The 16,674-nt window shown below is 36.7% G+C and overlaps 1 protein-coding gene across 1 annotated transcript in view; it reads left to right on the forward strand.

Moving 5' to 3' along the window:
• Positions 1-16,674, forward strand: part of DNAL1 (dynein axonemal light chain 1) — a 51,093-nt gene that overhangs the window by 24,295 nt on the left and 10,124 nt on the right. The window contains exon 5 of the mRNA XM_049898309.1: positions 4,634-4,689. Within this exon, the coding sequence (XP_049754266.1) occupies positions 4,634-4,689 (56 nt within the window). The remainder of the gene's footprint in view (positions 1-4,633; positions 4,690-16,674) is intronic.

A 16,674-nucleotide genomic window follows, 5' to 3' on the forward strand; every position in this document is an offset into this window, starting at 1 on the left:
GTTCCATGACATTGGTTGCTATCCCCACAATGTGTTGACACTCTTTCCATTTTCACCCTGCCTTCCCCATTTCTGTTTCTCCAGTTTCCCTGCCTCTCCTTGCCTTCTCATCTTTGCTTTTGGGTAAATGTCGCCCGTTTGGTCTTGTACGGTTGGTTGTTCTAAGGAGCACATTCTGCACGGTGTTTTATTTTATAGGCCAATCTATTATTTTGGTGAAAGGTGACCTCTGAGAGTGGCTTCAGTTACAGGTTAAAAGGGTGTCTTGGGGCAATAAACTCGGGGTACCTCCAGTCTCTGTTACTCCAGTAAATCTGGTCTTTTTATGAATTTGAGTTTTCTTTTACATTTTTTTTCTCATTCTAACTGGTACCTTCTATTGTGTCCCTGGTCAGAGCAGTCGTTAGTGATAGCTGGGTACTGTCTAGTTCTTGTGGTCTCAGGCTAAAGGAGGCTGTGATTTGTGTGGGCCATTAGTCTGGGGACTAATTGCTTCCTTGAATCTTTGGTTTCCTTCACTCTCTTTTGCTCCAGACAGGATGAGACCAATAGTTGTATCTTAGATGGCCACTCATAAGCTTTTAAGACCCCAGATAATACTTAACAAACTAGGATGTAGAACATTATGAACTGTGTTATTCCATTTGACCTAGGTCCCCCAAGATGATGGTCCTTAGCCTTCAAGCCCAGTATCCCAGCCCCTGGAGGTGCTTGGGTGTGTCTAAGAAGCTTCCATAACTGTGCCCAGTTATATATGAATATATATGCAGCATGCAAATAGTATATACAGATGCCCACAACTGTACCTATATATGCATGTACATATACTCCCATGTGCCCTCACCTATATAGCATACATATCTTTTTATCTACCTATGTAACCACTCACTAATTTTTGGTTGCTACTACAGCTGTTGCACTAGTTTTTTTTTTTTTTTTACTACAGCTGTTGCAGGATTGTATATGTTAAAGCATTTACCAGAGTTGTCCTTTATTCTTGCATACTTCTCAGTGTCTTCATTTACCTTGGTCATGTTGTGCAGACTTCCCCCAAATTGTGTGTTGCCTTTCCCTTCACCAGAGTCCTGGTGGCACTGTGGTTAAGAGCTTGGCTGCTAACCAAGAGGTCGGCAGTTTGAATCCTCTCTCTGCTCTTTGGAAATCCTATGAGGCAGTTCTACTCTGTCCTGTAGGGTCGCTATGTGTCAGAATCGATTTGACGGCAACAGGTTTGGTTTGTTTTAGCGCATGTCTTTTATCTAGTAAGTGATTCTCCCTCCCTCCCTCTCCCATTCCTGGTAACCATCAAAGAATGTTGCTTTCTTCATATAAAAATATTCTTAACTTTTTATGGTATCATAAATATTTTTCCTTTTGTGATTGACTTATCTCACCCAGCATAATGTCCTCCAGATTCATCTGTAAGATCATCGTTGGTCTCATCATTATTCTTTATTGTCTCCTAGTATTCCATTGTATGTGTGTACCACATTTTGTTTATCCACTTGTTCATTGATGGACACTTAAGTTGGTTCCATCCTTTTGCTATTGTGAATAATACTGCAGTGAAATGGGTGTGCAAGTGTCTATTCTTGTCATTGCTCTTTTTTTTCTAGGATTGCTGGATCATATGGTACTTCTATTTGTAGCTTTTTCAGGAAGCACCATACCATTTACCATAGTGGTTGTACTATTTTACAACCCTGCCAGCAGTGTATAAGAGTTTCAATCTCCCCACAACCTTGCCTGCGTTTCTTGTTTTTTAATTTTTTTTTATTAGTGCCATTATTGCAGGGGTAAGATGGTATCTCATTGTAGTTTTGATCTGCATCTCTCTAACAGCTGATGATCGTGAGCATCTCTTCATGTGTTTTTTAGCTGCCTGAATGTCATCTTTGGTGAAGTGTCTGGTCATGTCCCTTGCCCATTTTTTGTTGAATTGTTTGTCTTTTTGTTGTTGAGGCGTTGAAGTTTTCTATATATTTTAGAGATTAGGCTCTTGTCAGATATGTCATTGCTAAAAATTTTTCCCCAGCCTGGAGGTTCTCTTTTTACTCTTTTGGTAAAGTCTTTTGATAAGCATAGGTATTTAATTTTCAGGAGGTCCCAGTTACCTAGTTTATCTTCTGTTGTTTTGTATATTTTTAGTTATGTTTGATAGTGTATTTATACCATAGATTAGGACCCCAACTTTGTCCCTGTGTTATCTTCCAGGAACTTTATAGTTCTAGGTTTAACATTTAGGTCTTGACCCATTTTGAGTTAGTTTTTGTGTATGGTGTGAGGTATGGATCCTGTTTCATTTTTCTGCAAATGGATATCCAGTTTTGCTAGCACCATTTGTTAAAGACACTATCTCTTCTGCACTGAATGGATCTATTATCTTTCTAACTTTATCAATTACTCTTCCCTCACTGCCTCAACTAGTTCCTTGTGTTTCATGAGCTCTCCTGATGTGGTTCCCCCTCAAAGCCTTTGCACTCGAAGTCCCTCCTGCTTGCAGATGCTTTTCCTCTAGATGTCCTCATGGCCAGCTACTCACTTCCTTTGGGTCTTTATGTATGTCACTTTCTATATAAAATGTCAGCTGCTCTCAGCCCCTGATGTTTCATTCCTCTTACCTACTTTTTTCCTCCTTCACAACTGTCACTGTCTAATAGAATTTATGTCTAAATTATTTATTTTGTTGTCCCCAAAATGTTAGCTCTGTGAGAGCACAAATTTTTATATGTATTGTTCACTGTTTTATTGAGTGCTTTTAGCTGTGTGTAGCATATAGTAGATGTTCAAATAATATGTGCTGAATGAATGAATTTTTTAATAAGATTTTTATTCTACATGAAATAGAAAAAAGGTAATGTCTCCATATCAAGAAGCTTTAAAGAATAGTTGATTATGTGATTTTCTTAAATATTGTATTTTTTATTAATTTATAGTTATACACAATCTTGTTTCAATAGTTAAACCATTTGCATGAGTTAAATATTTAATTAAATAAATATTTTGCATGAATTACATAAACCATTTTGCAAATACCTTGTTTGAAAGTTCAGTGTTTCACAAAAGAGAATTTAAAATAATTTATTAAATTAAAGAAATTAAAACCAAAGTTTATAAAACTATATATGCCTGATACACAAACATACATGTATACATGTCATTTATTGTGTGCTTACTGTGGATCAGGCATTACACTGAATGTTTTAGATAATTATCTCATTTAATCCTGATATTTCTCTAAAATAGGTATTATATTATCTCCATTTTACAGGTGAGGAAACTGACATTCAAAGTTCAGTTACTTCCCTGGAGAGTTGGGACTGAAGCCTAGTTAAACTGTATTTGTGTTCTTAACCATTGAGTTGTGGATGTTATAGAGCAGCACTGGGACTTTCTGCAATGTTCGAGATGTTTTATGTCTGTGTTGTCTCAATATATATAGCTATTAAGCACTTGAAATGTGGCTAGTGTGACTGAGGAGCTGAATTTGTAATTGTATTTAACTTTAATTAATTTAAATAGCTACATGAAGCTAGTGACTACCATATTGCATAGCATACTTATATAAGTTTAAATTATGAAAACTAAATGTGTAACTTACACAAAAGTAATCAAAGTAGTTTCTTGGAATAGAAATGAGGTTTTCTTTGTTTTATTGGAAATCTTTTTTTTTTTTTTAATTTGGAAAAATAATACATGTACATGGGTTCATTGAAGTGGTTCAAAAGGGATTACAGTAAAAAATAAGTCTTCCTCTACCCAGAGACTCTTTCAGTTCCTCCCCAAAGGAAACCACCGTTCCTACTTTCTTTTTTCTCTTCCAGAAATAGTCTATGGATATATAAACACCCTTTAAAAAAATATGAATAAGCATTTCATTTTTAAAACAAATAGCAATCTAATTATTTTAAAAATTGAAAACAAAAGATATTTTAAATACTAGATTAATTTGATTTCACTTCTGATCCTTTGTGGAGTGAGCTGGTATATGTATGGAAATATATAGTTCCGTTTTCTAGTGTGAGACCTCATACTATAAGATATTTGAAATAGATATATTCCTGAATTTAAAGTTAAAATCTTCTTTACTTTTTATCCCTGTAATACTTTTACTAGCCAGCAATTTAAGTCTATTCATTCCAAATAGCTAACCATTTCTTTATTCAATATTGGCATGATGTAAAATTGTAGTGTTTACCGTATATGATAGGTCAGTGTATTTTCTACATGATTACCAATTTTTATTAACATAGCCTTTTTTACTCATTATATAATGATTTTTGAATGTTTTATTGTGGTTTCGGTGAAAGTTTACAGAGTAAATTAGTTTCCCATTCAGCAGTTTATACACTTGTTTCATGACATTAGTTGCAATCCCCTCAGTGTGACAGCACTCTATCCACCTCTTCCCTGGGTTCCCTGTTTCCATTTACCCATCTTTCCTGCCCCTTTCTGCCTTCTGAACTTTGTTTTTGAACAGATGCTGCCCTTTTGATCGCGTATGGTTGAGTGTTCTGAGGAGCACATTCCAAGGATACTTAATATATAAAATTTATTAAAGCTTTATTATACTAGATTTACAATTGTGTTATATGATTCTCATAAGCAAAAAATTACTTTCTCTCCACTACAGAAAACTTGAGGATATTGTCATTAGGAAGAAACAACATAAAGAACTTAAATGGACTGGTAGGTTATTATTTATTGCTTGAAAACATACACACATACTTTTTTCTTAGTATAAAAATAATACTTGTCTGTTGCAGAAACTTCACAAAGTAGAACTAAAAATAAACCACTGGCAATTTTGATTTACATCTTATAGACAGTGAAATCATACTTTACATATTGTTTTGTGTAAGATGTAATAATCATTTCAGTGTCATTCATTCAACAAATTAATTCAATGTATTTCCTGAGTGCCTCCTTTAAACCAGACTTTGGCTAGGCACTGGAGGTACAGCAGAATGTGAAACAAAGTCTTTGCTCTCACAGAACTTCTATTATAATAGAGTAGGATAGGTAAAAATAATTGTGTAATATATCAGGTGGTGATGAACGTAATGAAGAAAAATGAGGCATAGCAAGAGAACACAGAGTGATAAGTTGTCTCCGGGGAACTTAGGGTGCAGGGCATGCAGTTGGCTGAGCCACTAGTGTTCCAGACTGAGGAGAAAGCAAGTGCTAAGGTCTGAAACTGAGGCCACTTGGCATGCTTGAGTAAGAGCAAGGAGAGTTGAAAGAGGGAGGGAGAGTGGTCCTCAATGAGTTGGAGAGGGAGCCAGAAACCAGGCCACATAGGGCTTTATAGACCATGATAAAGATTTTAGATTTTTTTTCCAAGAGGGGTGCAAAGACATTGAAGGTTTTGGACTGTAGGATCTGACTTAAGTTTTTAAAATAATTTTAACCATGTTTTCTTTTAATAACAGCATAATATTCTATTTTATTAATGTGGGATAATTTTTTTAAACCAGTTATTGTTCAATATTTAGTTTGTTTCCAGTTTGGAGTTAATCAATGCTGTTATGAATCTCCTTTTAGCTATATTATTGTACACATCCATGAATAATTCCTTGGATAAATTCCTAGAATGGAATTGCTGGGTCAAAAGGTATGAATCTCTTTTAAGGCTTTTGTGACATATTATCACGGGGGAGAAAGATGTGGCATTCTGCTTCCGTAAAGATTTACAGCCTTGGAAACTGTATGGGGCAGTTCTATTCTGTCCTGTAGGATCACTATGAGTCAGAATTGACTCAATGGCAGTGGGTTGTTTTGTTTTGTTTTGGACATATTATCAAGTTGCTCTGTGAAAAGATTATAACATTTTGTACTACCACCAGTAATGTATGAGGGTCCCCATTTCCCCTTAACAACTGTGGGTTTTTTAAAAAAGTTTTTGGCAATATGTCTTAATGTGTATATTTATTGGCCATTTGTATTTCCTTCCAAAGAACGTGAGATGGAACAATATTGTAAAACTAGGCATAAATTCAAGTGTTTATTGTTAAAGAATTCATGAACATTCTGAAATTTTTTATGGTTCCCACAGCCTTTCCTCCTTCCCTCCAATAAGCTAGATTGTATTTCATTAAGAGCCAGTGGGGTTGAAACTGTAGTAATTCTCAGCAATAACCTTCCAAGACCAGAAGGCTAAAATGATCATTCGCCCATTGCAGAAACAGTTGTAATGCCTGCATAAGTGTTCAGAGGTACAATTTCTGAATCATCTTGGAAAAATGAACAAGTCATTAGCCAATCTCTGGATAATATTCCCTCTCATACATGTCAATGTACTCATATGAAATGTTACTAATAAATTTATAAAATACTTGAAAATTCTTTGGGATTAGATTCTGGAATTAAATAAAGGAACTTTCCTTCCTCCAAACAATAACCACCAGATGAATTATTAGCTTTTTAATTAGATATGAATGGGTAGAATCCTTAATGATCTGTAAAAATTTCATTTTTTTAATGTTCTAAATAGATGGAGAAATTTAAGGATATTTTGCCTTCTGTCCATTTTCTGAGCCTTAGATGGTAAAAATTTGAAGTATAGTGACATTATTCGTAATGTCACTACAAGTCATAATGTCAATACTATAAGTTATTGTAGTATAAAAATTCAACATTTATTATACTTCAGGGTAAACATTACTTCGAAGTATCTACAAAGGAAGAGCGTAAATAAATGTACCCCCAAATTTTTAGGATCAGTTCGGCAAACACTTGGTGTTCCCCAGATATTTACAGAACCCCAATTCTCAAATATTACTGTATTGTTGCTCTTGCTGTTAGGTGCCATCAAAGTTGGCTCTGGTTCATAGCAACCCTGTGTACAACAGAACAAAACACTGCCCAGCCCTGCACCATCCTCACAATTGTTGTTGTGCTTGAGCTCATTGTTGCAGCCACTGTGTCAATCCATCTCATTGAGGGTCTTCCTCTTTTTCATTGACCCTCTACTTTACCAAGCATGATGTCCTCCAGGGACTGATCTTTCCTGATAACATGTCCAAAGTATGTGAGACAAAGTCTAGCCATCCTTGCTTCTAAGAAACATTTTGGCTGTACTTCCATGAAATTTCATATACAACGAGAGACCACAAAGAAATTATATAGGAGTAAAGGCATGTATGAGAAATTATCTGACTGAAACTATTACTTTTTAAATCTCTTCCCTTTCTGTGGCAACCTTGGTGGCATAGTGGTTTAGAGCTACAGCTGCTAACCAGAAGGTCAGCAGCTTGAATCCGCCAGATGCTCCTTGGAAACTCTATGAGACAGTTCTACTCTGTCTTATAGGGTTGCTATGAGTCAGAACTGACTCGAAGGCAACGAGTTTGGTTTGGTTTTTGGTTTTCACTTTCTATAGACTCATATCGTTAGCGTCCAACAGTTCATTTCTTTCCAGGGTGTGTGTGTGTGTGTATACATGCACCATACACTCACCAAAAACAACAACTTACCAGTCTAAAAGCTTTACTACTTGTGCATAGACTAAAGAAAATTAAAGGTACACAAAGATGTAGATGCTGGGCTTCAAATAAGTTCACATACTAGATGAATTATTCATTGAGATACGCCAGCCTCATTGCATGATTTAAGTAACTGCCTCCATAAATTACAAATGACTACCGTAGTGTGTGAAATATAGAATGTTAAATTAAAAGAAAGATTTTCATTTAAAACTGCTTAGGAAAACTGACTATTAAGGTATATTATAGGCCCATTCATATCTGGCCTCTGCCTTCCTTTCTGATCTCATTTCACAGTACTCTTCTTAGGAATCTCCAACCACTGGCCACCTTTCATTTCCTTGAATCTTCGACTCTGTTATCCTGTATTTCCACATTGCTAGCTCCTTCTTAACCTTCAGATCTCAGCTCAGATGTCACCTTCTTAAATATAACCCTGTATCTAAATTCTTATTTGTTCTCTCTGTCTTTCTCTGTCTCACACACACATACACATGAATCCGAATTCTGCTTTATGATGGCAATGACCGTGTTAGTTTTGTTCCTCAGCACCTACAGTAGCACTTGATACATGTAGTAGGCACTCAATAAATATTACCTATGTTAATTTATTGAGTAACTCAATATATCTTATTAAAAATTACAAAATGTGCTGTTCAAGTTAAATTTAAAAAATGTAGATTTATTTTTAATTTTTTATTGTAAAGTTTCCAGAGCAAATTAGTTTTCCATTTGATAGTTTGTACATGAAGTGTTCCATGACTTTGGTTGCATTCCCCACAATGTGTCAGCACTCACCCCATTTCCACCCTCTGTTCCCTGTTTCCTTTCATCCAGTTTTTCTACCCCTTTCCTACCTTCTCATCTTTGCTTTTGGGCAGTGTTGTTCTTGGGGCAAATGTTGACCTTGTGTAACTGACTGCTCGAAGGAGCATGTTCCTCTTGGGTGTTATTGTTTATTTTATGGGCCTGTGTATTGTTTGGCTGAAAGGTGGTCTCCAGGAATGGCTTCAGTTCCAGGTCAGAGACATAGTCTTAGGGGTTCCTCCAGTCTTTGTCAGACCAGTAAGTCTGGTCTTTTAAGTTAAAAATTTTGATTCTAGAAATAATATATGTTCATTGTAGAAAACAAATCAAGCAATTCATAGATATATGAAATATAAAATGGAAGTCTTTTCCTACCTACCATCCCAACTCACTGAAGTAACCACCATAATATTGTTTTATATACTATCTTAGGCTGGGTTCTCTAGAGAAGCAAAATGAGTAAAGTGTATGAATATATATAGAGAGAGATTTATATGTGGTTGTAGGGTCTGGAACATCCCAGGTCCGTGGATCAGGATAGAGGCTTCTCCTGATTCATTCATGTAGTCGCAGGTGCTGGTGAACCCAAGATCAGCAGGTCAGAGAGCGGGGCTCTTGCTCACAGGCTGCAAAGATCAATGAATCCTAAGATCAACAGGCAAGACCACAGGTAAACTGCTAGCTCAAGTCCCAAGAACTGGAGGTCAGATGAACAGGAGCCAGCTGCAGGATCCAGAGTGAGCAAAAAGCCACAAGCCTTGCCAGAATGTCCACTTATATTCAATACAGGCCACACACCCAAGGAAACTTCCCTTTCAACTGATTGGCTACTCACAGCAGGTCCCATCATGGGGGTAATCTCAGCATCATATGACTGCCAAACGACTGAGAATTATGGCCCAGCCAAGTTGACAAGCAATCTTAACTACCGCGTATACTTAGCATTTTTTTCTGTGCACGTACAAATAAATAGCTATCTATGTGTACATAGATAAGTGTTACTTATGTTTGTACTGATATTATACAAGGCATTTTCCTTCTGTAATTTAACTTTTTCACTCAACAGTATATCAGGACAATATAACAATATACCCTTCCATGTCAATACATGCAGTTTAATGTATTTTTATTGTAAATATATATATAACAACATTTCAATATTTTTTATGTGTACAACTCAGTGACATTAATTATGTTCATCACGTAGCTCAACCATCATGTATCTGTTTCCAGATTTATCCATCACCCTTAACAGAAGCTCAGTATTCCTAAACAATGAGGCTTTCTTTCCTTCTCCATTCCACCTGCCCCTGTTTGGCTTCTTTTTATAGTGTCTACCTCTACTTAAATTCTCATTTTATTCATGCATTATTTTCCTGATTTCCTTTAGTTCTTTGTGTTTTTCCTTAGTTCTTTGAGCTTGTTTAATATTGTTTTATTATATTCTTCCAGCCTGTTCATTATTTGAGCTTCCATAAATATGACTTCTCTCCCTTTGTCTTGTTCACTTGGATGGGCCATTTCCAGTTTCATTGTTTGGCTTGTGATTTTTTGTTACATTCTGGGCATTAGAATTATACAAGATGTTAGCAGTCTCAGTTCTCCCAAGTATTCGGTGTTTTGGACAATGCTTTTTTCTTCAAGAAGCTCTTAGGTATGCAGAGTCTTCAGACTTTGCTCACTGCTCCTTCTCGCTTTCTTTGATAACTGTTTCAATCCAGACCAAGGAGTCCTTCCTTCAGCAGTTCCCAAACAGAATAGAGAACACACACTAATCAACCTACCTGTCAGGGAGTACAGCCTTCAGTCTTTGGTTATTGTTCTCTCCCCTGCTCTCTAAGGGCTGTGTTTCTGCCCTTCAGCAGCTCTTTGGCTGGTCAGAAAGGTCCCTGAATGGTGTAAAAGGTTTGTGTTAATCTATTAACCTAAAGGTTGGTGGTTGGAACCCAATGAGCAGTGCCACAGAAGAAAGCCCTAGCGATCAGCCTCTGTGAAGATTGCAGCCAAGGAAACCCTATGGAGCAGTTCTACTCTGTAACACATGGGGCTGCTGTGAGTCAGAATTGACTTGAGGACAATGACTTTTTAAGCTAGTCGGAGAGCCCATACTGAATGAACAGCCCTCCTCCAGGGGAAGTCCCCAGTCCTTGGTTGCCACTTCCTCCTGTGCTCTGTGAGGGCCCTCTTATCTCAGAGCTGGAGCTCAGGGCCCTTCCCTGTGCTTGGGCGAGCTGTGGGTTGACTGGGACTGCAGCAGCCATCTGTCCACTGTGCTGGGAGGGGGAAGGGTGGGCACACCCCAAATAGACGATGAGGGAGATGCTTCCTATTTATTTCAGAGCCAGATCTTGTGACCCTTCCCTCTTCAGAGGTGAGCTGCGTATTGGTTGGAGTGCATGCTGCTATATTTGTCTGCAGAAGCCAACCATTTCATTGCCTAGGGAGGGAGGGGCTAGGGCAATGGAAAAAACACTTTTCCTACTGTACAAGATTCATTATTGACTTGGTTCCATTTGCAGCTTCTTGTGGCTGTCCTCTGCCCACTGATTCAGAGTCCCACAGGACGTACACATTTCCTGATGTATGTCTGGGAAGGGTCAGAACCCTTGACCTGTTCACACCTGTTCTTCCCAGAATCTGCATTCTTTTTTAATTGCTGCGTGGTTTTCATAGTATCAGTATATAATAATATATTTAACTGTTATACTGCTGGACATTTAGATAATTTCCAGGGTTTTGGGGGGGAGTTTTTTATTTTTTTAATTTTTTTTATTAACTTTTATTAAGCTTCAAGTGAACGTTTACAAATCCAGTCTGTCACATATAAGTTTACATACATCTTACTCCGTACTCCCACTTGCTCTCCCCTTATTGAGTCAGCCCTTTCAGTCTCTCCTTTCGTGACAATTTTGCCAGCTTCCCTCTCTCTCTATCCTCCCATCCCCCCTCCAGACAAGAGTTGCCAACACACTCTCAAGTGTCCACCTGATATAATTAGCTCACTCTTCATCAGCATCTCTCTCCCACCCGCTGACCAGTCCCTTTCATGTCTGATGAGTTGTCTTTGGGGATGGTTCCTGTCCTGTGCCAACAGAAGGTCTGGGGAGCATGGCCGCCGGGATTCCTCTAGTCTCACTCAGACCATTAAGTATTGTTTTTGTTTTTTTATGCTAGTACAGATCATGCTGGAATGGACATCCTTGCATGTATATCCTTCTATGGTTATTTGAATGTTTACATAGGATTCATAAAAGAAGAAATGTTGAGGATACATGCATTTAAATTTTTTGATATGTATTTTAATTTACTCCTATGATGCTTATGCCAGTTCCCACTTACACTGATTGTATGTGGGTGAGGATTATCCCCTCCACAGTCGACATCACTGATTATTATCCATATTTTTAATATTTGTCAAAATGATCAGCAAAGGTGGTATTGTTGTTTTAATTTGTGTTCTCTAATCAGTTGTAACTTCAAACATCTTTTTATACATTTACTAGTCATTATATTTCTTCTTGGAAATTGACCAAATGTATTCTTTACCCATTTTTATATTTGCTTTATTTTTTTTTATTATTGAATTCTAGGTTAACTTCAGTATTAAACCAATAGTCATCCGTTATTTAAAACTTTATTACTATTATTATTGTTGATGCAGTTTTGTATCAGGCTCTTTACATGCATTATCTCATTTCAAACTCACAAGTAGATGTTATTATTCTCATTTTAAGATAAGGAAACTGAGGCTAAGATAGTTAATGTTATTGTGCCCAAGTATAGTGAACACTCTTAAACACTGTTGCTGAGGTGATTGATTGGTTCAGCTTCTTTGGTAGGCAGTTTGTCAATAGCTATCACAGTTTTAAATGCTTGTGCAGTTTACCCCAACTATTCTATATTTAGGAGTTTTTCATACTTATACACGTGGACAAAGACGATGGACCAAATATGTTCATTGCAACATAGCTTGTACCAAAGGTTTCAACTACCTAAGTGTCTATCAGTAGTAAACTAGTTAAAGAAATAAATAGTATGCATCTAGGAAAAAAATGAGACAGGACTTATGTGTATGTGCTAAAATCTAATAATTTTCAAGATATATTGTTAAGATATATTGAAAAAAAGGACAGTAGATATTTTTATGTACATATATTCATGGAGTAATTTTGGTGACAGCTGTTATTTCTGGGGAAGGAACTGGATGAGAGAGATTTCTCTTTATTCTTGTTTTTGCTGTTTGATTTTTATGTGTTTGTGTTACTCTTTTAATTAAAGAAATTTATTTCTCCCCCAGAAAATACAAGGAAAAAATCCTAAAGCCACATATTAAAGAAGGTGGGGAAGGCACCAAGAAAGGGGAAGGGGAGAGGAGGAAGAGGTGGAGGACTTAACACAAGATAGTCGCACTTAGTCTGATTGCAGATTCCACGCCGCAGTTTAATGCAAACAGCTTTCAAAATTATTGAATGTATTTTCTTTTAGTTTGTCACTTGTCCTTTAATTTTATTAGTAGTTGCTATATGGAGACTTTTAGTTTTTACTAGTCAAATCTTTATGACTTCTGTGTTCTGTATCTTATATAGAAGATCTTACCTGCTTCCAGAATATAAAAATACTCTTATATTTTCTTCTAGTACTTCTATAGGGTTTTAAGTTTCAATGTTAAGTTTATACTTTTAATCCATCTATATTTTAGTTTTACATGTGGCATGAGGCAAGTATCAAGCCTTTTTTTCCCTCTCTCTGAATGCCGTTTATTGAAAAGTTTCCTTCTTCCGGTGTTTGGAAATCTAAATTTCCCTGTTTGCATGGTTATCTTCCTGGATGGTCAAGTTTCTTTCTGTTTGTTGTTCTGCTTCTCTATTCCAGTGCTAAGATTATGCTGCTTTAATTTTCCTTAGCTTTTTACAATATGTTTTGATGTCTATTGGGACATGCCCTCTCTCCTTTTTCAAAATCTTTATAGCTTTTTTTTTTTTTTTGGATATTTACTTTTCAAGAAAAATTAAAGAACCAGTTTATCAAGTCATGAAAAAAAATTCCCATTGAGAGTCTTAGTAGAATTACATTAATTTGTAAATTGATTGGGAAGAATTGATGTCTTTATAATAAGTCTTCCCTTTCAAGAAGATTTATTCATTTTTTTTTTCTGTCCTTCAGTAGAATTTTATAGTTTTAATTTCTATAAGGCCTTGTACATTTCTGGATAAGTTACAGTTTTTTTTGTGATGGTGAATGAGATCATTTTTCTCTAACCACTTCCTGTTTATTGGTGGCTTATAATATAAAAGCTATTTGTTTTTGTGGAAACCCTGGTGTCATAGTGGTGAAGTGCTACAGCTGCTAACCAAAAGGTCAGCAGTTCATATCCACCAGGTGCTCCTTGGAAACACTGTGGGGCAGTTCTGCTCTGTCCTGTAGGGTCACTATGAGTCAGAATTGACTTGCTGGTGATGAGTTTGGTTTTATTATTATTTATTTTTGTATATTCACTTTGTAATCAACTACCAATAACTAATTCTTAATTCCTTACAAATCAGATTTCCTTAAAGACTTCTAAGCAACATTGTGTTGTCTGGATTCATTACTGTATATACAAAGCAAACAGTAGTAATGATAATAATCTAACATTTTAAATAGTCCAGAATAGGTTTTACAGCACTCCATAAAGCCCTTTTCAATTCTGTAACCTCCAGCATTATACTATTCACAGAAGAGATTTTTTTTTGTTTTCAGTACTCATAATGGCTTGTTGACCTTAAAGAATCGTAAATTTTAAAAGCTAAAAGTGCCCTTAGAGATCTTCCTGTCCACCGTCCTCATTTTACGTAGAAAGAAACTGGGAGGAAAATTATTTGTTCACATGCAGAAGCATGCTAATGTGCTAAGAGCCTTTTCACTCAATATCCAGTTTTCCAAAGAATCAGTTTATTGAATGACAGATTCACTGAATTGATTCACACAAGCTTAGCCAGAGGTCACAGCCTTGAAAATCCTATGCAGTGCAGTTCTGCCCTGTCCACATGGGGTCACCATGAGTCGAAATCGACTGGATGGCAACTAACATCAAGTAATATAGGAAACTGTGTTGCTTGAGATGGTTTCAATACCTTTTCAAGTTTTTTAAAGGTTTTGTTTAGTGTTAATTTTACTGCAGCTGTTTCATCCCAGCTGTTAGGTTTTATCAGTCCATTATTGTGGAATGTCAGCTGCATATTTTAGGCATGGATCACTTCTGGAATGACTAAAACACGTAAAAATATTAATCCAATTCAGCTGGCTAATAAATCTTTATATTTAGGGAAGTACAAAAAGGAGTAGGCTAGGTTGAAAAAGTACTGAAAGACTGAACTATGCCCTGGACGTCCAAGATTTATACAATACTTGTAATTCAGTATGTATAAGAAAATGTCATTCTCCAAAGTCATATTCCCAAGTAAAGAAAAATCCCAGAATGCACTGAAAATTGATCATGGCAAAACAGCTGCATCCAAATAGCTAAAAGCTAAACTAAAATGAAATTAACACTTCAAATGCGTGAACAAAGCATCACAGACATCTTCAAAAGCTATCCTATCAGAACCTTAAATGTCTACTGCTGGGTGGAAGAACCACCACCTGTCTGTTGGCTTGTTGTACTGTGGTAGCTTGCATGTTACCGTGATGCTGGAAGCTGTGCCACTGGTATTTCAAATACCAGCAGAGTCACCCATGGTGGACAGGTTTCAGTGGAGCTTCCAGACTAAGACAGACTAGGAAGAAAGGCCTGGTGACCTACCTCCAAAAATTAGCCAGTGAAAACCTTACGGTTCACGGTAGAATATTGTCCAACACCCTTGCGTTGGATATATCACCAGGAGGGATCTCTGGAGGAGGCATCATGTTTGGTGAAGCAGAGGGACAGCGAGGGTGGGGGAGACACTCAGTGAAATGAATTGGCACAATAGCTGCAATGATGGACTGTAACATGCTGTTGATTATGAGGATGACATAGGATCAGGTAGTGTTTCATTCTGTTGTACATAAGGTCTCCATGAATCAAAGTTGACTCGAAGGCCGCTATCGATCTAAGTGAAAGAGGTAAGCCCGAAAAAGCTACATAGAGTATGGTCCCAACTATATGACATTCTGGAAAAGGCAAAATTACAGAGATAGTAAAAAAATCAACTGTTGCCAGGGCTTCAGAGGGACAGGAGGAGGGATGAATAGGTGGAGCACAGGACATTCTTATGGCAGCGAAAGTATTCTGTATGATGCTGTAATGGTGAACACATGATATTACGCATTTATCAAAACTCATAGGACTGTACAACACAGAGTGAACCTGCAGATTAAACTGTATTTAAAAAAACAAAAAATTGGCATCAAGTCAATTCTGATTTATGGTGACCCCACGTGTTTCTGAATAGAACTCTACTCACTTTTCAATGGCTATGGTCTTTAGGAAGTAGATCGCCAAGCCTTTGGGTGGATTATGAACCGTTAACCTTTCAGTTAGTAGCCGAGCGCTTAACCATTTGTGCCACTTGGAGGCTCCCGGTAAACTACGATCTTTAGTTAATAATGTATAAATATTGATTCATCAGCTATAACAAATGTACCACAGGAATGCAAGATGTTAGTAAGAGAAACAATGTTAGGGGTGGAGTGGGACCAGTAAATGAGAACTCTACTTTCTGCACAGTTTTTCTGTAAACCTAAAACTGCTCTAAAAATTAAAGTCTGTTTAAAGAATATATGTATATATCCTATCCAAAGGAATTCCTATTTTACCCTACCCTATTTTCTCCTAGCCTATATTATCCCAACTCTAATGACTTGCTATAATAAAGAAGTAAATAAACAAGTCTTGATAAACCAGTAAAAGAGTAAATTCAGCAAATTGGCAATTTGGAGAATTGATCAAATTGGCCAAGAGTTCTCACCTGCACATGTAAAACAATATTAAATAAGTGACAGAATCCAGAATTGAGCCTAAATCTTCTGCTTAGAATTTTCCTAGCTCATACTATGTAAATTTGAGATACGAGAAGGCTGGAAATACAGGGCAATCAAACTGTCTGCAGTAAAGTTTAAATTATTTTAAGACCAATCTCCCTCCTGTGAAAGATATATATGATACAGTAATTAGAACTTTTGGGAAATGTCAGAATACATCTGAAAGGTCTTGGAGTTAAATCACAAAGCTTTGATGTAAGAGTACCAGGGTGGGTAGATTTAAAAGTTTCTCTTACTTTGAAACTGTTGCTCCTTAACTTGGAAAGTCAAAACTAAGATAAATTGTAGGAGTTATGACAACGCACAGCTAACTCAGGCCACACATTCTCAACTTTTCCCCTTGTTTCTCCTAGTATGGAAAATACATTAAAGATATTTATCC

This window comes from Elephas maximus, chromosome 10 (assembly GCF_024166365.1).
Source record: "Elephas maximus indicus isolate mEleMax1 chromosome 10, mEleMax1 primary haplotype, whole genome shotgun sequence".
Lineage (NCBI taxonomy): Eukaryota > Metazoa > Chordata > Mammalia > Proboscidea > Elephantidae > Elephas > Elephas maximus.